The 20,312-nt window shown below is 51.2% G+C and overlaps 1 protein-coding gene across 1 annotated transcript; it reads right to left on the reverse strand.

The window, feature by feature from the left end:
• Positions 1-8,597: 8,597 nt before the first annotated feature.
• CORT (cortistatin) lies at positions 8,598-19,786 on the reverse strand. Its single transcript, XM_050931826.1, has 4 exons — positions 19,703-19,786; positions 13,100-13,231; positions 12,440-12,687; positions 8,598-8,999 (listed from the first exon to the last, which is right to left on the reverse strand). Exons 3-4 carry the CDS (start codon positions 12,539-12,541, stop codon positions 8,778-8,780), a joined length of 324 nt encoding a protein of 107 aa, XP_050787783.1. The 5' UTR covers positions 12,542-12,687; positions 13,100-13,231; positions 19,703-19,786; the 3' UTR covers positions 8,598-8,777.
• Positions 19,787-20,312: the final 526 nt, after the last annotated feature.

The raw sequence follows: 20,312 nt of genomic DNA on the forward strand, positions 1-20,312 counted from the left end.
ATTTACTCCTTCTCATAACACAAGAACTAGGGGTCACCAAATGAAATCAATAGGCAGCAGTTTTAAAATAAACAAAAGGAATTTTTTTCACACAACGCACAGTCAACCTGTGGAACTCCTTGCCAGAGGATGCTGTGAAGGCCAAGACTATAACAGAGTTCAAAAAAGAACTAGATAAATTTATGGAGGATAGGTCCATCAATGGCTATTAGCCAGGAGGGGCAGGGATGCTGTCCCTAGCCTCTGTTTGCCAGAAGCTGGGAATAGGAGACGAGGAATGGATCACTTGATGATTACCTGTTCTATTCATTCCCTCTGGGGCACCTGGCATTGGCCATTGTCAGAAGACAGGATACTGGGCTAAATGGACCTTTGGTCTGACCTGGTATGGACATTCTCACGCGCTCAAGCTTCCCCACGCATGGAATGGAGAATAAGAAGCTATGTCCATCTCTGTAAAGTTCTTTGAGATGCTAGAGCCGTGCAGAGCCCTGTTATTGTTCCTCCTCTCTCAAGTGCCTGCAGCGTATAGTATTTTAAATGGCAGTTTAACTGAAAGCACAGTACGCTCTTTCTGCCCATGCTTCAAAAGCAAACCTACCTGTGCTACAATGTCTCATCAATTCTCCCCCCACCCTGGCCCACTTACATCCCTGAGAGTTTTATCAGGGCTAGGCGAGGCTGTGGAGAAGGTATTGTTTCAGATGTTATTTGAAGATGCCAAAGGGTCGTTTGCATTCCGGAGTCTCCTCTGCTGTAGGCTTCTTGCCTGAAGCTGCTATGTCACCTTTATAGTCAAGACAATATATTTCTTTCATTGAAAGCCCTCTGCCGGGTATAAGGATATATTCACAGCCTGCTGTTGCTGGGGGTCTGGTGAATGAAGTTGTTCAGAGGAGTAAGTGAAGACACACAGCTTAGGAGCCCACTTCACAAATAAAAGCCTTCGCAGTTCAGATATGAGGTCAGGGAACTGAGAAACTCAACACTAGCTAGCTAGCTAGAGTGAGTAATAGAGTGAACAAATGGGTTATTTGACCGTGTTACATTTCCACTTAAATGAGACTGAGTGAGGCAGAAAATTCACTAAGGTCATGTGCAGAAACAAACACAGCCTCGTGGTTAGAGCAGGATATGTGGGAGAACTTGTGGGATTTATTGCCAGCTCCGCCAATAACGAGCCTTGTGACTTTAGGCAAGTCACTCCATCTCTAAGATCAATGAAATAGGGACAATGGTACAAATGTATCATGGGATGTTGTGAAGCTAAATTCATTAGTGCCCTGAAATCCTCAGATGAAGGGTGCCAGATGCAGGTGTCTCATTAATAAATCCAGTCGGTGAGTGCGACCCAAAGACTTCTTGATGCCAACTGGAAGAGGGCACAGGTAGCCCAGGGGTTATTGCAAAGTCTCTAATAAAAGCCTGTGTCATATTGATTCTCTTGACCATTGTGAGATGCAGGTACAGATGATATTTAAGGAGTTATGTATCTGCACAAAAAATCTTCTTAAGGTGTGTATCTAGGGACTGGTCGGCAGCAAAGGTGAAAAGCGGCAAGGAAGAAATGTTTAACTATCTGTTTACATGTAAATGAAGTACCCTGGTTCACAATGGGCATCCACTCACAAGTCTGAGCCAAATGCTAATGAAGGATTGTGAAATCTTCAGAGAGTGGAAATTAACAGGAAGAAGTAAATAGCAGGAGTTATCCTGGGTAGGGGTAAGACAATGAACTTTTGAAACAACATTTGGGGTAAAGATGAACCCGTAGGTATTCCTTCAATCTGTGAAGATAAGCTGTCAGCAGGCTTGCTCTTATGAGTCTTATGAGAAGAGTCTCAACCAAACTGGCTGAAAAGGCTGAGGAAAGACCTGGGGGGAAGCATCCTGTCAGAGACAGGGGAATATTTGATTAGTTATGGTAAGTTTAGTCTCTAAAAAGCATGTTCTAATGTTGTTTTATTTGTAACTATGTGTCTCCAATATTCTCACTCACTATCACTTGACTCCCTGTTCTTTGAAAATAAATGTATTCGTGTTTTCGCTGTACATATACCTAAGTGCCATGCGTTCACTGAAGCTGTGTTCTACAGTATTACTAGTAAGATGCAGCATACTGTGCCTTTGGGAACAGCAGACCCAGTAATTCTGTGAGCCCTCAGTGGATAAAGGGTTGGACACAACAGGGAACACTCCAAGGACTCGGATGTCAGGGGATTGGCTATCACCAACCTGTGCAGATTCTCATTGGAATCACTGGGAGCTGCAGGTGCTGAGCACCTTTGGTGATGGGGGTACGGGATGGGGAAAAATACACAGTGGCCACTTCTGAAAAGATGTGCCTAAGTGACTTGCCCAAGGTCAAATGTGCATATCTGTGGTAGATTCAGGAGCAAACACCAGAACTCTGACCTGTAGTTGAGGCATTGGACTAGAAGGCACTCGCTTGGCTCCACTAGACTTTTTTTTCCTGGAATTAATTGATTACAAAGGTGCTAACTATCTTTAGTTAATTGGCAAAGGTTAGTCTTGACATGCCTCCAACCTTGGTGCCCAGGTACGGATTGTATGTAGTTTAGCAAAGACTCCCTGCTACCGTTCACCAAAGCCAGCGAACATGTGAAAAGAATGACTTATCCTTCTGATACTAGCGCCTTATCTTCACTGCTAAACAATGGTATATTTTTTACCTCAGGGAAATTAATGTCCATGAGCTAGCCCAAGATAAAAAAAACAAACAACAAAAAAAAACAAAGTGAAGACAAGGCTCTCTTGTTTTACCTCACAGTAAACTAGGCAAAGTCAACCCCAGGCAGGGGTATAGAGCTGCCTAGTTTGCCTCACGGTAAAACTTAAAAAACAAAACAAAACAAAACATCCACACAGTGAAGACGAGGCACTTTAGTTTTACCGTGAGGCGACCTAGCAGCTCTATACCCCTGCCTGGGGTTGACCTTGCCTCGTTTACTCTGAGGTAAAACAAGAGAGCCTTGTCTTCACTGTGGTTTTTACCTCACGGTAGCTCATGCACTTCAGTTACCCTGAGGTAAAAATACACCTTTAGCAGTGAAGACAAGATCTGTGGCTATAAACGTGGTCGCTACCATGTTTTCAAGACACCTTTTTCCCCTAGGGGTTGACATACCCACAGAAGGCTCCCAGTGCCCATCTAGAAGTCTGGGCTCTTTTCACTTAAAAAACAAATGCCAATCAGCCACATAGACAACATTCACAATAAAAACCCACTTAGAACCACTCACAGACGTCCCTGTTCATTGATAACCAGCACATATCACCCCCACCATCTCCACCTGGGACCCAAGGCCACTGCCCCTCCCCAATCTCTCCACTTACCCTGAGGAAAATGCAAGAATAAACACAACAGCCATACTGCAAGCACAGATTTCAGTGCTAGTGAGAGGTGCTGGCTTCAAAGACCTGGAAAGAAAGCCTGTAGCCAGTGGTTCTCAACCCACGGCCTAATCAGCACACAGCTGCAGCCCAGGTAAGGTGACATCCTCAGGGCCATACAGGCAGTATATGGACTGTGTGGACGTGGCCCACATAAAAACACAAAAAGCTGCACATGTGACCCACAATAATTGAGAATCACTTCTAGCCACAGCTGAGGCAGTGGAAGCTTCCTCCTCAGCGCTCAGCCAGAGTGCCTCAACCCAGCCCAGAAAGGCCCATCAGCAGGAGAGAGAGAGGGATCTTAGCCTCCTGTCCTCAGCTCCATTACAGGATTAGGCTGTGTGACCCATAAACATATTAACCTATAGGCCACTGAACAGTCATGTGTTGCAGGGCTTGAGACAATTGCTATTAGGGGTTAGAATGAGTCAGATTCTCCCACATCTGCCGGCCGGCTTCTTGCTCCATCCTTTAAAAGCACCACTGCCAGAAAGAAGATTCTGTGATTACACCTTTTGGCCCCTACTAAGTTGGGCTGGACTTATACTGGTAAGCAAGGGTAGGAAGGCTCCAGATCCCATTGCCGAATTCCCTAGCATGGATCTGATTTTTTCTTTAGGGAGTAAGGAATAAAACAAGCTCCAAGATTCCAACTGCTTCCAAAAGCCAGACAATGAGAGCCAGAAACTTCCATGGCAAACGAGGTGGAAAATGCAGCCTGACAGAGAGCGAAATGGCAGAGATGAGCCTGCCCATCTGGGTGCCAGAGTGGCTGTATCACTCATTACGCTGGGAGAGCGGGGGAGTTGGAAGCATTACCTCAGCTGGAAGAAGAAAACAGGCCGGGGGCTGATTTGACTGAAACGCTGCTGAGAGCAGAAACCTCAGTGCCACTCACATTCAAAAACCAAAGCAAAGATTCTTATTGAAACCAACCCTCTTAATTCAGTGCTTCCTGGCTTCCAACGATGGCCCCTCCGACTTGGATGCTATCACCTCCCAGGGCTTGGTTCTCTCGGTCCCATCATTCAGACCTCTGCAAAAAGGGTGTGAAGTTCTACCACCAGACAGGCAGTGCGGCCTAGTGAAATGGGAATCAGGAGACCTGGGCACTATTTCTGTCTCTGCCACTGACTTGCTATGGGACCTTGGGCAAGTCACTTCCCCTCTTTCGGTCTCTATTCCCTTTCTCACACATTGTGCGTCTCATATATTTATCCTGTTAGTTCTTTGAGGCTGGGACTGTCACTGGGCATTCATGCACCATCTAGCACAGGGCAGCTCTACTCTCAGTTGGGGTCTCTAAGCTTTCCCTTAATGCTACTATTGAGAATAACGGCAAATCTGAGCAACAGCATTTTATAGCCATTCTGCACCTGTGTCAGTTATTGTCCAGGTAGAAGGCAGGAGAGAATCAGGTTCCCACCATCTGCTTTAGAGACCAGCATCCATGCTGGACTTAGTTCCGCTACTAGGCCCTAACCACCATTAAGCTGCATACATTGCCTAACCCACCTTCCAATCACAAGGGGAAGGATCAAAGCTAAACCAGCTCCTCGGCAGGCGATCATGAGCCCAGGCAGCAGACCTCGCTGGTCTCAGCCTGGCGAACTAGCACAGTGGCCCAGAACAGGAGCAGGAGGTTAGCTGGTTAGCCAGCACCTGGGCCGCTCACAGAGCGCAAAGAGGCTCTGGTGAGAGCTAGAGCAGGGCCAGAGGTGTAGGATCCTGACCCAAACTTCCCTGAGTTTTGTTTCAGCTTCTTACAGAGATGGAGCCAAATGTGATATTTGGCTTCTGACCTGTCTGAGTGTCTGGATCTGAAGGCTGAAGGTCAAACTGAATGCAGCTCCCATTGTAGCATGGGGCTGGCTCTCTGTACAGGAGTAGAGAGCTCTCTTTGTGGCCTGTTACAACAATCTACCGTGTACATTGGCCAGACTGGACACGGTCTCTACATAAAAGAATAAATGGACACAAATCAGACATCAAGAATTATAACATTTAAAAACCAGTCGGAGAACACTTCAGTCTCCCTGGTCACTCAGTTACAGACCTATAAAAGTCGCAATATTACAACAACAAAAATTCAAAAACAGACTCCAACGAGAGACTGCTGAATTGGAATTAATTTGCAAAATGGACACCATTAAATTAGGTTTGAATAAAGACTGGGAGGGGATGGGCCATTACACAAAGTAAAACTATTTCCCCATGTTTAGTCCCCCGCAAACTGTTCCTCACACCTTCTTGTCAACTGCTGCAAATGGACCATTTTCATTACCACTACAAAAAGTATTTTCTCTCCTGCTGGTAATAGCTCACATTAACTGATCACTCTCCTTCGAGTGTGTATGGCAACACCCATTGTTTCATGGGTGGGTGGATGTGTCTTCCTACTCTATTTTCCACTGCATGCATCCGATGAAGTGGGCTGTAGCCCACAAAAACTTATGCTCAGATAAATTTGTCAGTCTTCAAGGTGCCACAAGTACTCCTGTTCTTTTTACAACAATCTGTAACCCACTCACCCCCACTTTTTTTCCCTATGGCTTCAGAGGTGAATGGGTTGCTCTACCTTGAATGGTTTCTTACAACAGGGGTAGTCAATGGGCAGCCTGAGGGACAAATCCAGACCACCATAAGCTTTTTAACAGGCCCCAACATCTTATTTATTTATCATCGTCATCATCATCATTATTTTTTCTTTAATTATTTTCTCTGGAGTCTGGACCTGGACTGTACCTTGACCAAGAAATTTGGACCTTAACAAAAATAATTGATTACCCCGCCTTACAATATGCGTTAACTACATATGCCAAACAATTAGTTCCACTTTGCATTTTGTTGCAATGATGGGAGTACCCTTCCCAGAGCGGAGAAGAGCTCTGAGTGGCTTGTCTCTCACCAACAGAAGTTGGTCCAGTAAAGGTCTTACCTAACCCAATACCCTGGGACCTACACCGCTACAACCACACTGCACATAGCTCCCTCCTTGGATATTCCTCCTGCGAGGTTACAGCCATTTCTCCCCATACACACCCAAATGCACTCTGGGCTCATGAGGAGAGTATGAGGGGGTAGGCAATTCTGCCCAGGTGTCAGAGCACAGAGTGGGGAGAAAGAAATGGGAAAAATCGCTCTGCTAAGCTAGTTGCTTTGCTCCTGGATCAAGGCAACTGGAGACAGCAGGGCTAACTGCAGGTCCTGCCCTTACCCCTGGAGGCATCATCTTTACCAAGCACACAAGGCACGGAGGGGCAGGATACCCTTCTGAACTGATACACTGGCTGCTACCCCCAGCTCACGACTGGGGTGCGTGAATCTCTAACATCAACAGACCCTTCCCCCAGTTCCCGATTATAAACGGGCACTCTCGACACTGTGGCATAACACCCATCATGCCCCAGGGGCATGGCAAAAGGCAGGGGAAAGAATCATAGAGTCTAGGCCTCACCCCAGCTACTCCCCCCACCCCACCAGTCCTGGCTTGGGGAGGAATGGCTAGACCCTCTGGCCTCCTCCAGGACAAAGCCTCAGCGACCCCACCTGATGCTGTAGTGGGGCTATTGTGATGCCCTCAGGAGAGATGACTGTACTTGTGTTTCCTGCAGCCACCTGGGCTGCAGAGGGAATTTTCCATTTTCTGGGCCAACCCTCAAGGTCTGGGCCCACAGAGGTCAGGGAGAGAGTTAGCCGGCTGGGCTCTCCCTCCCATCCCCAGCTTCCCTTCATCAGCAGGGCCAGATCTACTGAGTCTCACTAATGGGGCAATTAGTCATGCCCTTCTGGCTTCCCCATTATAACGTAATTAGCCTCTTACCTTGGTATTTCCACTCTCCTTTCCCTTGCTCCAGATGCTCCAAAGCAGCCAGGCTGGGGGCAGTGCCAGCTCTGGGACTAGCAGGGTAAATGCCCATCTGGGCAGGGCCTGGATGAGTCTGGTCACAGCTGTGTCCCATTAGTGCCTTCTGAGGGCAGCAGCACCATGTGCTTCCTCGCACTCCCTTCCAGCAACCGGGCACTCCGACAAGCAGCAAACCACCCCCAGCTGCCCAGCCCACTTGTGCCTCTGCACTGCACATGGCCAGCACTGAGCAGAGTAACCCTGCCCCTGCGTCCACTGGGCTCAATATAAAACTTGGCACGGAGCCTCTCAGGAGAAGCCTGTCTCTGGTTGCTCCCAAATCCTGGTTAGGAGCACCGAGGGGATTTCCCTAGCCCATTTCCCCTCAGCACACTGTCTTGCCTGAACTGGCTTTCGCCCAGCCAGGCCTGCAGCAGGCTGAGCTCTGGGCTTCCTTATGTGTGAAACACCTGTTATCTTTTATGCCTGTTGATAAATTGTATAGTCAGTTGTTCGAGCACACTTTGGTTTGTTACGAACCATACTCAAGAGATCAACTCATCAAAGTCAGTCCAGTTTATTACTATGATGCAGGAAAAAGGTTTTATATGATGCTAGTCTCTGAAGAGCAAGTCCTGTTCAGCCATGTGACATGCACCTTACACGAAAGGCATGCTCCCTGAAGTTATATCCCTTTTCCTATCAGTAAAAGGTACTATATATGGCATCTAAAACTGGACTCAAGTAATCAGGTTTTTACCTTGTTAGTTGCTGGTACCCTGATATACCCCTTTATCATCTGTGATGAACCCAGTTCATGATGCAACCTTATCTTTGTTCTGAGCACTCCAGGTACTAAAGGGCCTGGAGCCATCCCCTGGTCTTCTACCAGGTAAATAAGTTTGTGAGGAGGGTAAATCCCTTTCTGTTGCTGTTAGAAAACATGTATATCTCCTGATATTGACAGTTTTCCTATCTACTTAAGCCAAAGTTTACTTCTTCTAATGCAAGGTGTTATGGGATACTTAGCACAACTCAACAGGATTATAATAAAAGTATAGGCCAGTATATAATTGCTATATTAATGCTTAATAATAAGTATACTTAAGTGCTTGGAATATGTATTGTGGGTAGTATTATCAGCATAACACATGTGTATGCTAGCCTATGTATATTAATCAGCATGTCCTTTCCCCCCAACACCTTCCAGGCCAGCCCCTAACCTTTTCCCAGCACCCACTGAGTGTGTCAGAAGGCCCAGATGTGTGTGTGTGTGTGTGCGCATTTAGCTGCAGCAGGCACAAACAAGCAGACACATGTTCCCAAGGTGCCTCTCAGCCATGCTTTATTTGTGAATGGAGTAATAAACAAACAGAGCTCAAATCATTTGAGGAAAACAGAAACCACTGACATGTGGATGCTATTTACAATGCAGATACAGTTCTTGTGTTCTAAAGTGGACAGGGAAAATCTGAGGGGGCCTGGATCCAGGGCTGGTAGTGGGGCCTGGGGGTTAACAGGAAGTGAAAGTTTTCCAGAAGAAGTTTTTACAGGGGGCTTTGCGGTCTCGCTGTGATAGCTGGGCTAACTGCCCCAAAGCCAGCCGCTCCTCCTCCAATTTGCTCTCCAGGGGCTCTTCAAAGTCAGTGGAAGCTGCCTCGCGCCCCGTGTCCATCCCATCCAGGAGACCCACCAGCATCTTCAGGATCATTTCCTTCCGGGCCTTGGTCTGCTCCTGCAAGTGGGAAGCACAAGAGAGGTGATGCCATCTCCTTAGGTCACTCTTCAGGTACTGGCCTAATGCTCTCCATTCCTCATCACAGAGCCCAGCTCTAACCCTTAGGACACTGGGCAATCCTCTGCAGTGCTAATCACCTCAGAATGGCCAGTTTCATAGTGCTGGATGGGAGTCACTGGGGTCTTCATGATGGTGGGGGGCGTGGGTATTGAAGCAGAAAGGTGGGGACATTTGCCAGTCCCAGTTGGCCTTCTCCTCTTCCCTGGTTCACATCTCTTCACCTGTGAGCCAGCAGAGGGGAGGGGGGCAGCATGCACAGGAGGGAGGGGACTGCAGGTGAAAGGGATGGGGAGGGGCTCCCCACTTGCTCTGGCATAGGGCCCCACAAATCCCTAATCTGTCTCTGGTTCTCTTCTCAGTGGTCAGAAAGCCTGGGTCTCATTAGAGACAAGGGAGGCAGAAGAGGGGGACAAAGCCAGGATCCCAGTTCCCTTGGCTCCCTCTCCCTCACCACAGGCTCCTGAGCCTGAGGGCTCTCAGTACCTGTACAGCACTTGCTCTGCAGACAGGAGCTAGTTAATCCTCACCCTGTCTCCCAGGGTAACAGGAAACAGTTATTACCACCACCATACAAGAGGGGAAACCGAGGCACAAGGGGGCATGACTTAGACTCATAGACATTAAGGTCAGAAGGGACTATTATGATCTTCTAGTATGACCTCCTGCACAATGCAGACCACAGAATCTCACCCACCCAAGCTCACACAGCAAGTCAATGACAGAGAGCTCCAGAATTTCTGGCTCCCAGACCCATGCTAGATCACACAGTACTAGCCAGCTGGGCTGAGACAGCAGCACCTGTGTGTCATTAGATCAGTGAACAAACTGGTTCACTCTGTTACAATATCCCCTGCTCCTCCCACCCTCCCCAAACCCAGCTAGCTATCAATCCCCCCGGGGTTACTGTCCCCATTGCCTGGCAGTTCCAGCACCCACTTGGGAAGGGCTATGGAGCAGCAATGTGTTGAGAAATATTATTAACATGGGGAAACTTCATGCTGAGACTCCTCTGGCCAACCATTGCCAGCAGGCCAGAGTTAAGGGTGAAGGAGGGAGGCAGCTGTGGGGGCAAGCGGGGGAGAAGCTGTAGCCCCAAATGGCTGGAAACGCTACTTGGACCAAGGAGATATGAAACAACCCACATCGCCTGCTTTCAACTAGCCTCAGGCCAGATTCTGATCTCAGTCACACCAGCCCTGGTCCAGAGAAACTCAGCTCAGTTTCTTCGTTACCCCCAGAAGAATCTCCCCCCTTCGGATTCAGCGTTTGCTCCCCGCCGATGCTGGGCTAGGCTGTCCCCGGGCCACAAACCCCTGGCCTAGGCTCTTCGCAGGGAGTCGCCACATTAATCCCTCTGATTCTTGAAGGAAACCTTTGTGGGTATTGGTTGGGCTCTAATTATTTGCCCTTTAGACAGACAGGGAAACTGAGGCACACAGCTGCCTGCGGCCATGGCACGTGCAGAAGCCTCACAGGGGGGGGGCTGATTTCCCAATCCCTGCCTCCTCTGGCAACACCTGGATCACCGCTCCCTCGAGCCCTGAGCTGGGAAGCAGCGCTCCAGCCCCGTACTGGGTGTCCCTGCTACCTGGGCACGGGCTGCCTGCCCTGTTCGCCTACCCGTGAGCCGGGCGGGCGAGATAAAGCCCGGGCTCCAGTCCCTGGGAACCAGGGGAACCAGACAGCGCTGGAAGCTGGCGGCCACTGGCCCCAGCGAGCCACCGGTGCCAGGGGGAAGGGGCCACAGAGCCGCCTTGCTCCCTCCACCCCAGTGCGCTCGCCCCTTGCTCCCACCGCTGGGTCGCGGCCGACCTCCGGGATGTCCCGCTGGAGAGCTCCGAGGCGCTAGAGCTGGTTACTGTTCGCGCCCTGAGTCTTACGGCTGCTGGCTTCTCTGTGCCGCTTCCACCGGGACATGGGGATACCCCGGCCGGTGCTTTCCCGTGCATTTGGGGGTGTATTTCATAACTGCTTATGTCTCAACCCCGGGAATGCTTAGCCTGAGAAAGGGACCCGCGTCTCTCTCCTCCAGCCACCAATCCACCCTCCTACCGCTATCTGCTCTCCACGGGACTTTGGAAAGTGTATCTCCCCTCCCAGCAGCGGCATGGGACCTGCCACTGAGAATCGTTCCTTGCACTCGCTGACTGGGCTTAGCCGCCTAACCCCGCGCTCTTCCCTTCTCGCTGCGCTTTAGACTTGGGATAAAAACGTGTCGGTCACACAAAGGGTTAACCTGAAGTTGTGGCGAGAATCTGCAGAGGAAAGAGACTGTGCTACCCCCTCCCCCAGCCCAAAAGGGCTAAGGCCGATCTAAGGGCCGCTCGCTAATGGGATGCTGTTCCCAGCATCTCACTGTGTGTCTGTCTCTTGTTCCGTCTCCTCGTTCGCTACTCATGGGACGCGCGCCCCCCTCCAAAGCGCCCCAGAGCCCCTCTCCAGAGCGCCCCAGAGCCCCTCTCCAGAGCATGAACACCGGATACTGATGGGGAACCACCTCTGAGGCTGAAAAAAGCAACCCCGGGAACTAGAGACGGGCGCAAGAGGAGTTGGTGCCTTTCCGGGGTACCCCGGGTCCCTTTCTTTCCCTTTCTTGCTGCCCCCGGTTCCCAGGCTGGGAGGTGAGTCTGCGAGCCGCGCTGCGGGGATGGACGCACACTGGAGTGAGAGCTGCGCAGCTAAAGGCGCAGAGCCGCTCCGGAGGAGCACAGGTGCTGGCTGGCGGAGCGCAGGGCGCGGGGCAGAGCTGTGGACACAGGCTGGGAGCACAGGGCAGAGGCTGTGGCGCGGTGAAGTGCCCCCTCCCATTGGCTGTACCTCCTGGGGTTTATCTAGCGGAGGGAACACACCGACAGAGGACTAGCGGTACCATTACACTGCTCCAGCTATGCTGGCGTATCTCCCATGTGGACACTCTATTCTGGATCAGAGTGACTTTATTCTGGTGTGATTATTCCGCGTCTTATTTCTCGGTTACCTTCCTTCTCTCCTATAGCACCGGGTCCTTCCAGCACATTTCCGCCCTCTCGGGTCCTTCCTGGAGCAGGGACAGGACCCCCCTCTAGCCTTCTGTTCTCCTACACGCCCCTTCTTTTCCTGCCCGGCTCCTTCTCGCCAGACTCCCCCAGCCATCTGCGTTTCTCCTCCCCGCCTTCCCCTCTCTCCCCTTCTTCACCGTGCCAGTTTGCGCCTAGCGCGGACTCTGCTTTCGCGGCCCCCTCTGCAGTCTGCCTTGACCCCCTCCCACCTAACCAGGTGCCCAGCCGTCTCCAGCCCCCCGCGCCGCAGCTCCGGCGGATCCAGCAGCAGGAGCGCCCACCCGGGTGCCCCGGCGGCCCCTCCGCCCTGCCTCCCGCCCCGAGGTGCGCGATCCTCACCCTGCTGTTCGCCACGGCGGCTCCCTCCTCGCCGGGCAAGGCGCTGGCTCTCACGCCCCACACCAGCAGCAGCACGGACACCAGGCTGGCCAACAGCTGCATGATGGATCGGCGGGGACTGCAGCGAGGGATCGGGCACGGCTGGGCGGGGGGAGCTGCCTCTGGGCTCTGTTCTGCCACAGACAATGGCTGCAGCCCCTTTTATAGCCCTCTCCCGAGCCCCGCAGGTGACGCAAACAATCCAGTCCCTATCAAAGGCAAATTAGACTTTGGAGGGGTGTCAACACTTGGCTGCTGGAGCGGGGCCCTTCAGCGCCCCGGGGCTTTCCAGGTGCCCCTGCTGCAAAGGCCTCTTCGGGGGGAGGGGGGAGCAGGGGGCTGGGACCAAAGTAACCCACCATCCCACACCCGCAGGTGCTAGGCACTGGCCTCAGCTGCCACATCTAGATGAGCTGCTTCTGTCGTCCTAGACACTGCCTGCCAGAGCAGGCCAATGGCCCCTCCAGTCCTGGAGCCTTTGGCCAATGCAGGATGCTGCAGAGGAAGGGGTCAAAGCCCTCCCCCATAGTTACAGATGGGCCTGGACCCGAATTCGAGTTCTTGAGATGTTAGGGTCCGGATCCCTGCAGCTCACCCGTGTCTCCCCACACTGCCACTCACCGGGGAATGCCGAGCTGCTCCCCACTCCCATTCTAGCGCCTTTGGCTTCCAGGAGTCTGGAGACGTCCTCCAGTTCCAGACTGTAGCTTGGCAGAACGGATCCCAGCCCCACTGTGCTTGGGTTTCATGGTGCTAAAGAGAAAAGCAGAGGCATAGCTGGGTTGGGCAGACATGGAGCAGCTGTGCCCAGCAAGGCTTGCTCATGGCGTGATGACACCTGCGTTAGGTTCTGTGCCCCCCTTTCTCCCCATCTCTGCCCTGCACAGCCCCTTTTCAAGCAGCTCTTCAGAAGGTTCCTCCTGCCCAGACTGATGTCCCTGTAGTAACAGGCTGTGGCCCAGGAGAAGGTTCTGTAAGGACACTGCAGCCTACCCCCCATTCTCCTGTCACTATGGTGTCATCTGGCCCCTGCCTCCTGGGATCCGAGGACTCAAAGTTCACATCTCTTCTCATCCTTGAACCCACTGCCCCTCTCCCCTGAGAACGCTCCTAAGGGGAGGCCCAGCGCTGCAGCTCAGGTCTTTTCCTCCTTCCAGCACCCCCTGTAGAGCAGGTAAGTTCTCCCTTTCCAGATGTGGAGGCACAGAGAAGTGATGTGGACAAGGGGACACAATGACTAAATGGCAGAGCTGAGGATAGAACCCAGAACTCTGTCCCCACCCCACCCTCTCTAACCACTAACAGCCTAAGCACCTCCACTGTTGTTTGAATGAACAGACCCAGACCAAAGGGCAGTGAAGCCTTCCCCTAGTACCTGATGCCCAGATATCAACACACAAGTGCTAGAAGAAACCTTTGATTCCCTCGCTGAAAGGCACAAAGGAAAGGAACTATTCTGTGTGAAACAGATTCTCCCTGGGAGATTCCTAGATCTGAATTCTAGTCAGGAAATACAGCACACTAACAGGAGTGCTGGAGCAATTCGTATGGGGGGGGGGGAGTGCTGCTGAGAGCCACTGAACCAAACTGTAAACCCTGTATATAATGGAAACCACTTAAAGCCAGGGGGGTGCTGCAGCACCCCTGTTCCAGCACCTATGTGCCCTGACTGCCTTTCCCCCCATGCCCTGGGATAGCTGGGGAGTTAAGGTCATTGCCAGCTCGTGCACCCTGATCCAGGATGAAACGTCCCCTTCTCCCTTCAGGAACAATTGCGCCGATTTATCCGAACCCACCCTGCTGCCCTCCCTAATGCAGTCCATCAAACTCCTCCAGCCCAGTGAGAGCTGCTGGGGCGCAGGGTGCACTGATCTACTGATCCCAGTTACAGAGCATGGCATGGGGACTTGCTAGCTGACCCAGGGCTGAACTGCTTGGCGGTGGGAGCAAAACCAGGGGATTGCAAGTGGGGCCTCAAGAGGAACCAGGGCCTCATCCCATTCCAGTCTGAGATAACAGACAGGCAGGAGGTGAATCCAAGACAGTCACTTACAAGACAGGACTAACCCAAAGGGCACATTAGCCCAAATGCTAGATAGCCAGCAGTGGAGGCAGACAGCCAGCACAGCTGGGTCTCCACTCTGGAGGCTGTCTAGGCGAACCAGACTGCTTGTTTGCATGGATTCAGCTCTGTGTAGTGCTGTGTCTTACATATGGGCTGTTCCCTGAGACACCACAACAGAGTGAATGGAGTCACAATCTGGCAGCAAAGGGAGAGGTGAGGGGGATAAGCGATGATGTCAGAAAGGAGCTGGAGAGGCAGGAGGATGCCCAGGGAGGCAGAAGCTGTGGAGATGGCTTTTCCACCACCAAGGGCCAGACGATGACCAGCATGGAGGGCTGCCTGAAATGTTGAGCAGGACTTTCTCAGGCTGCAGCAAGACCAGCAACAGAGGCTTAAGGTACAGGAACGCCAGGAAGGAATATTACCTTCCTCAGGGAGCAGGCCAGGAGACAGCATCTGCCCAGATGCGACAGCCGAGTCCCTGTCCCCACTCCCAGCTGCCAGGCAGGCTCCAGCCGGAACATTCCACGATGCTTCTCCCAAGAGCTGAGCTTGGTGTCCCTGCTGCTGCGTGCACTGAGGGGTGGTGGCCGACGGACACCCGCAGGTGGGATGGGTTCAAGACCACGCGGCCCTGGCTCTGAATGGTTCATACAGGCAGCTGCTGTGGGCCACGCAAGAAGTGATGGAATTAGCTGCTGGTACTAAAGCTGATGCCTTTTCTCTTAGGCTCCCCAAGAGCCGGTGAGCCTGGCTGGGCAGCAGGATCCAAGCTGGCTGCCTCAGAGGTGGTGATGGGCCACATTACAGCTTCCTTTGCCTGCAGAGATGTCCCTCCCACATTATCCAGCAGCTTCCTTCCTTTCTCCACCACAGACTCCCCAGCCAACTCCTCCTCTGCCCTCCGCAAGAAATAACCCTGTAGGGTTCAGTCTCATTAACTCTGAGGTGGGGATTTGCCCACGAGCCCAGGCTAGTTGCCAGCTCAGACCTGTGTGCTGTGATCTGGCTGTCCCCTTCCTAAAGACCAGCTGACCTCTGAGGCATTCCCTCCTCCTAGCCCCCTAAGCACCTGTACAGGGAAAGTCAAGAACTTTTCTGACTGTGAGGGATTAACATAGCCCCTCCATTTTGCCCTGTCACTTCATCTTCCAGAGCCTTGACCTCATTGGCTTCTCAAATCCCTAACTTGGCTTCCCCACTGGAGTCATATCAAGGTAAATCTTCTCCACAGCTTCTGAGTTCTGCATGGCTCCAGTCCCTAGCAACCCCCGCCCCTTCACTGGGGTCTTCTCTTCTCTGCTTTCACCATCTCCTCCTCCTATTCCCTAGCTGGTGGTACTGCTTATCCTCCCAGTGAGGCTGTATCTCCTTGTGCTCCTCTTGCTGTCTCCTCAGGACTCAACTCCTCTTGGAAGCCTGTCGGTGGTAGCACCTCCGTAACACTGCTATCTGCCTTGCTGGTGCCTCTCAACTGACCATCTCAAGGCAGGGGCTGTTCCTTGGCTGGCATGTAGCTCGCAGCCCCTGGTGCTTACCCTCCACTTCTCATTTGGGGTTAAAAGTACATAATCAATTAAGACTGTGACCACTGTTGGACGTGGGGCTAGTACGGATGGCCCCACTCTGGACTGGGACTCAGGAGACTGGCTTTGGGTTCCTGCCTGTGGCAGAGGCTCTGTGTGTGACCTTGGGAAAGTCACTTCATGGCTCTGTACCTCGGTTTCCCATTCTGTAAAGAGGGATAATGAGCCTTCCTTTGTCTATTTAGCCCGTATGCTCTCTGAGGCAGGGACTCTCTTCCTATGGTTATGTGCAGCATCTTACACAGCAGACCCCCCCCAAGTGCTGCTATAAGAATAATAGAGCATTGTGCAGGCAGATCATCATGTTGAGGGGTTGGGATGTCCCTCCCAGCTGCTTTACTCTGTTGGATGGATATGCATGGTCTCCTGCCTATTTCTTGCCTGGCCTTAGACCAGATCACAGTATTTTCTTGCTGCACAAAATGGAATTGGTCTGCTCCCAGAGGCCAGAAACTAAGTTGCATCTGAAGGGTTCAAAGGCCCTATCTTTCCTTGGTAGTCAGATGCCTCCCCAACATCTCCACGGGGATCTGAGTGCCAAAGAGCAACACAATAAACAAAGCAACAGTCAGCTGATGGCAGCAATCCTCCTTGAGAGGGGAAACCAACTGGCAATTTGCTCACAGGCCTGAAATTGTAACTCATTTATCAAGGCAGCCTCAGAACAGTCCCGTAACACCAGCAGCCCCATCCCTGAGGCACCTCGGTGCAGCATGGCTACACACCAGATGGATGGTTCAGTCACAGCTTTCATTAGCACTAATATAACAAGCCAAGGAAGAGAGAATATCTGAGTGTGGCTTGGAGACTGAAGTCTCTGCTCATCTCTGAGCCAAGTCTCAAAGCAGGTGCACAGAGAGGAAGGAATATCACCAGAACGTGGATGCCACGAATTACTGAGTCTTTTGTAGTTCTCCAGGGAGGCTGAGCTGGGAGACAGGTCCTACCTCCTCTGGCCACTGCTCCATAAACCCAGCTGGGATTGAGAGAGGCTGAATAGGGGGTGCGGGGGGGGGGGCTGCTTGCAGAGGAACATTCTAAAACATCACAACATTTCATTTCAATGGTGTCATAACCTCAGCGATATCCATACAGTGCGTTGTGGGGGAGTGGGCACCTGCCCACTGTTGCAGCTGCATCAGAGTTTGCCATTTCAGAGTAATGATGTGTCCAGTTCTAAGTCTTTTGTTCAAATATGAGGTAAAAGTCCAAGTAAAAACAAAACATTTCAAAAACTTTTCCATAGAAAATGTCACCATGAAACAATTTCTATTTCAACTACACAGCATCTGCCTGTGGAAACTCACTGAATTCTAATGAGGAGGCAGTTCATACTGGGAAACAGTGTGAAGAGGCCTGGGGCTTGGCAATCTGAACTGACTCTCACTGGAGCTGAGACCGCCAGACTCATCTCAGAGATGGCCAGAGACGCTGGGGAATGACCTCTTGTACCATGAGATTTGTGAGCGTCTCTTTCATACAGCAGCTCACGGTACCCACAGCCCTTTAGTTAAGTTTAATTCCAGAGATCAGACTAGTTGTATCAGCACAAGAGCCCGTGAGCCCAAGGACCCTTCCCTAATGAGTTCACAGTCTGCTCCCAGGGAGAGTCCAGCTCACGCCTCTGGCTGCTCTCTTGGAGTTGAAGGGAGTTAAGAACAGGGACACGTGCAGTGGTGCTGTACCCCCGTGTCTACAGACAGAACTATAGCCTTGTTCAGCAAATCTCACATAAAGGAGTCCCCCAGGAGATAAATCTGCGGCTTCTGTGTACAAATCACACAGAGCCTTTCAGTACCATGGAGAGGGCAGCCCCGCTCTTGTCCAGGAAGTCTGCTGCTGGAGGGAAGTGAGTGCTTATCGTTTGCAATAGCAAGAGGCTATTAAAATTCTATTAGCCGTGCAGCTGGCAGCCTTGAAAGATGGGCCACATACTTCCATAGCATTTTTGATCATTCATTCCTCCCCCCACACTTTATCTGCTTCACACATCACTGTCCTATAATTGAGGTCCCGGTTTCTAATTCCCCACCTTTTGCATATTTTAAAAGCATTTAACTCCCTCCTATGCAGACAGTCAGAAAAGAGCTTCACCCAAAGTGCCCGACGTTTAACTCTGGGAAATTTCTCATTTTACTTTTTAATGACATTTTGCCTGAGTTTCTTTGTCTGGGCCCTGGCTGGTTCCTCAGACTTTCCCCTCCTTTCCCTCATCCTTGCAAAGGAAACTGCTTCCCCCAGCACCTTGGGGGCAGTTGTTATCACTTGTAGATTGTTTGCCTGTGGAGGCGCCTGTTCTCTGACAAAATTGTCCTCAGCTTGGCAGTCTCGCGCTCTGGCTAGGCTCCATCAATAATCTAGCCAGGCCGTGAGAACATTAGCACTGGCTGAATGAGGTATTCCTGCCAATTAAGTGGCTGAAAGGACATAGGCAAGATATTTTTCATAATGAGTTTTTTTTTCCTCCCCCTAAAAACTTATGAAACTTTTGGGGAACTGACAAAGTTTAATTGGCAAAGTACAGGGGTAGGAGTCAGCCCCAAGCTAGCAGACTTGACAACAGGCCTCTGGGGCACTGAGGCTGCTGCCTACCAATACCCTCTCACTGTGTTCCTCTGTCCATCTCCACCTGTTGTTTCCTGTCATATTCTTACACTGTGAGCTGTTTGGGGCAGGGCCTGGTTTTTTGTTGTGTTCATACAGCACCTAGCACAATGGGGGTCCAGTTTTAAGACTGTGATGGGCCTGGGTGGTACTGCAATACAAATGGAGAACACTAATAGACTCCATTCTTGACTCTGCCAACTTCCCTAAAATTGTGCAAATCACAGTTTGGCTGGCCAAGGTTATCCCAAGTGACTACTGATTTTCAGGGCCCCGCTGGAGGCACGTGAAGCCAGCCCAGTTTTCAGATGACAGCAGACGCTCAGTACTTTAAAGCTTCTTAAGTTTAGCACCCGAGATTACTTGTCACTTTTGGAAACCTTGATCTCTTGGTACCTGTGTTTCCCAAGCTGTAGATCAGGGAAAACAGCTGCAGCCCCAGGTGTGGAAGGGAAAATCACAGATAAAATTAATGTGCAGCAGCCTAGCTGAAACTCTATACACCATGTAAGTCCCATTGTATAGGCTTGAGTAGTACACAGAACCTGTGTCAGCCCTCAATGCAGGGGTGACTTTCACCCTAATAGTCAAAGTGCTCAGATGGCACTAGCTACTCTTGTGCAAACTATCCTTCCATTCCCTAGCTGCATTGTTCATGAATACCGGATTCAGGCAGTGAGCTGTCTCTCTCATTGCAGAGCACTGAAGTTTTTAAACTGCCTATAAAGAACAACTGTCTGGCCATTACTGCGGAGTTATGTGTAGGGCTCTACCAGCAGATCATGGGTAGCTTTGATTGTAGATACCACCGTGGCAGGGTAGGGCTAACTGACTTGTAAATTAGGCCACTCTAGTGAGATTAAATCTTTGCAGAGCTAAGGAAAAAGGCAATCAAGGCGAGCTGTGTGGAGGAGCCTGGAGCCTTTCATCTCTAGGGCACGCACGCTGCATAGGGGGCAGTAATCTTACACATCAAACGGTAGCTGCTCTTCCTGACTGAGGTGGCAGGCTCAGTCCCCTTCTCCGTATATAGGAAAAGCCTCATTGGCATTCTCAGCAGGATTGAATAGGTTATAGGGATTGAACCATCCTCTGCCATGGGGGAAGCTTGCATTGCCCCTTGCCCAGTCTGTACCTGATCTGTGGACAAAGGGATTTGCAGAGGTGTCAATCCAGCACCAACTTAGATTGTAAGCTCCTGGGGGCAAGGCCTGGCTTTGGGTTCTGTTTGTACAGCACCCAGGGTCCCTGAGTAGGGCTCCTGGATCCTACAGCAATACAAATAATCAACAGGTGGGAAGAGCTTTCCAAAGGTGGGTCAGCATGAAGAGCTGTGCCCTGGAGCCCTTTAAACAGGGCAGAGGGGTAAAGCTTCAAAAGGTGAATAGAAAAGCTTTTAAAATAAGAGAAAATTCAACGAGAACCACAAGAGCATGCAGGAGGTGAAATTGCAGCATTGGAAATCACCTCCCCCAGTACTTCGCATATCACCTGCGTGCAAAGGCCTGGGATTCTGCTGACACCAGGGAATGCAGCTCCCTGCTGGGCTTTAGGATGTTATCAACAGAGGCAGGAGGAA

This window comes from Gopherus flavomarginatus, chromosome 21 (assembly GCF_025201925.1).
Source record: "Gopherus flavomarginatus isolate rGopFla2 chromosome 21, rGopFla2.mat.asm, whole genome shotgun sequence".
NCBI lineage: Eukaryota > Metazoa > Chordata > Testudines > Testudinidae > Gopherus > Gopherus flavomarginatus.

Coding starts and splice junctions, on each gene's coding strand:
- CORT (XM_050931826.1), bottom strand. CDS start 12,541: ATGCAGCTGTTGGCCAGCCTGGTGTCCGTGCTGCTGCTGGTGTGGGGC. Junction 9,000..12,439: donor CCGCCGTGGCGAACAGCAGG/GTGAGGATCGCG, acceptor TCCCACTTGCAG/GAGCAGACCAAGGCCCGGAA.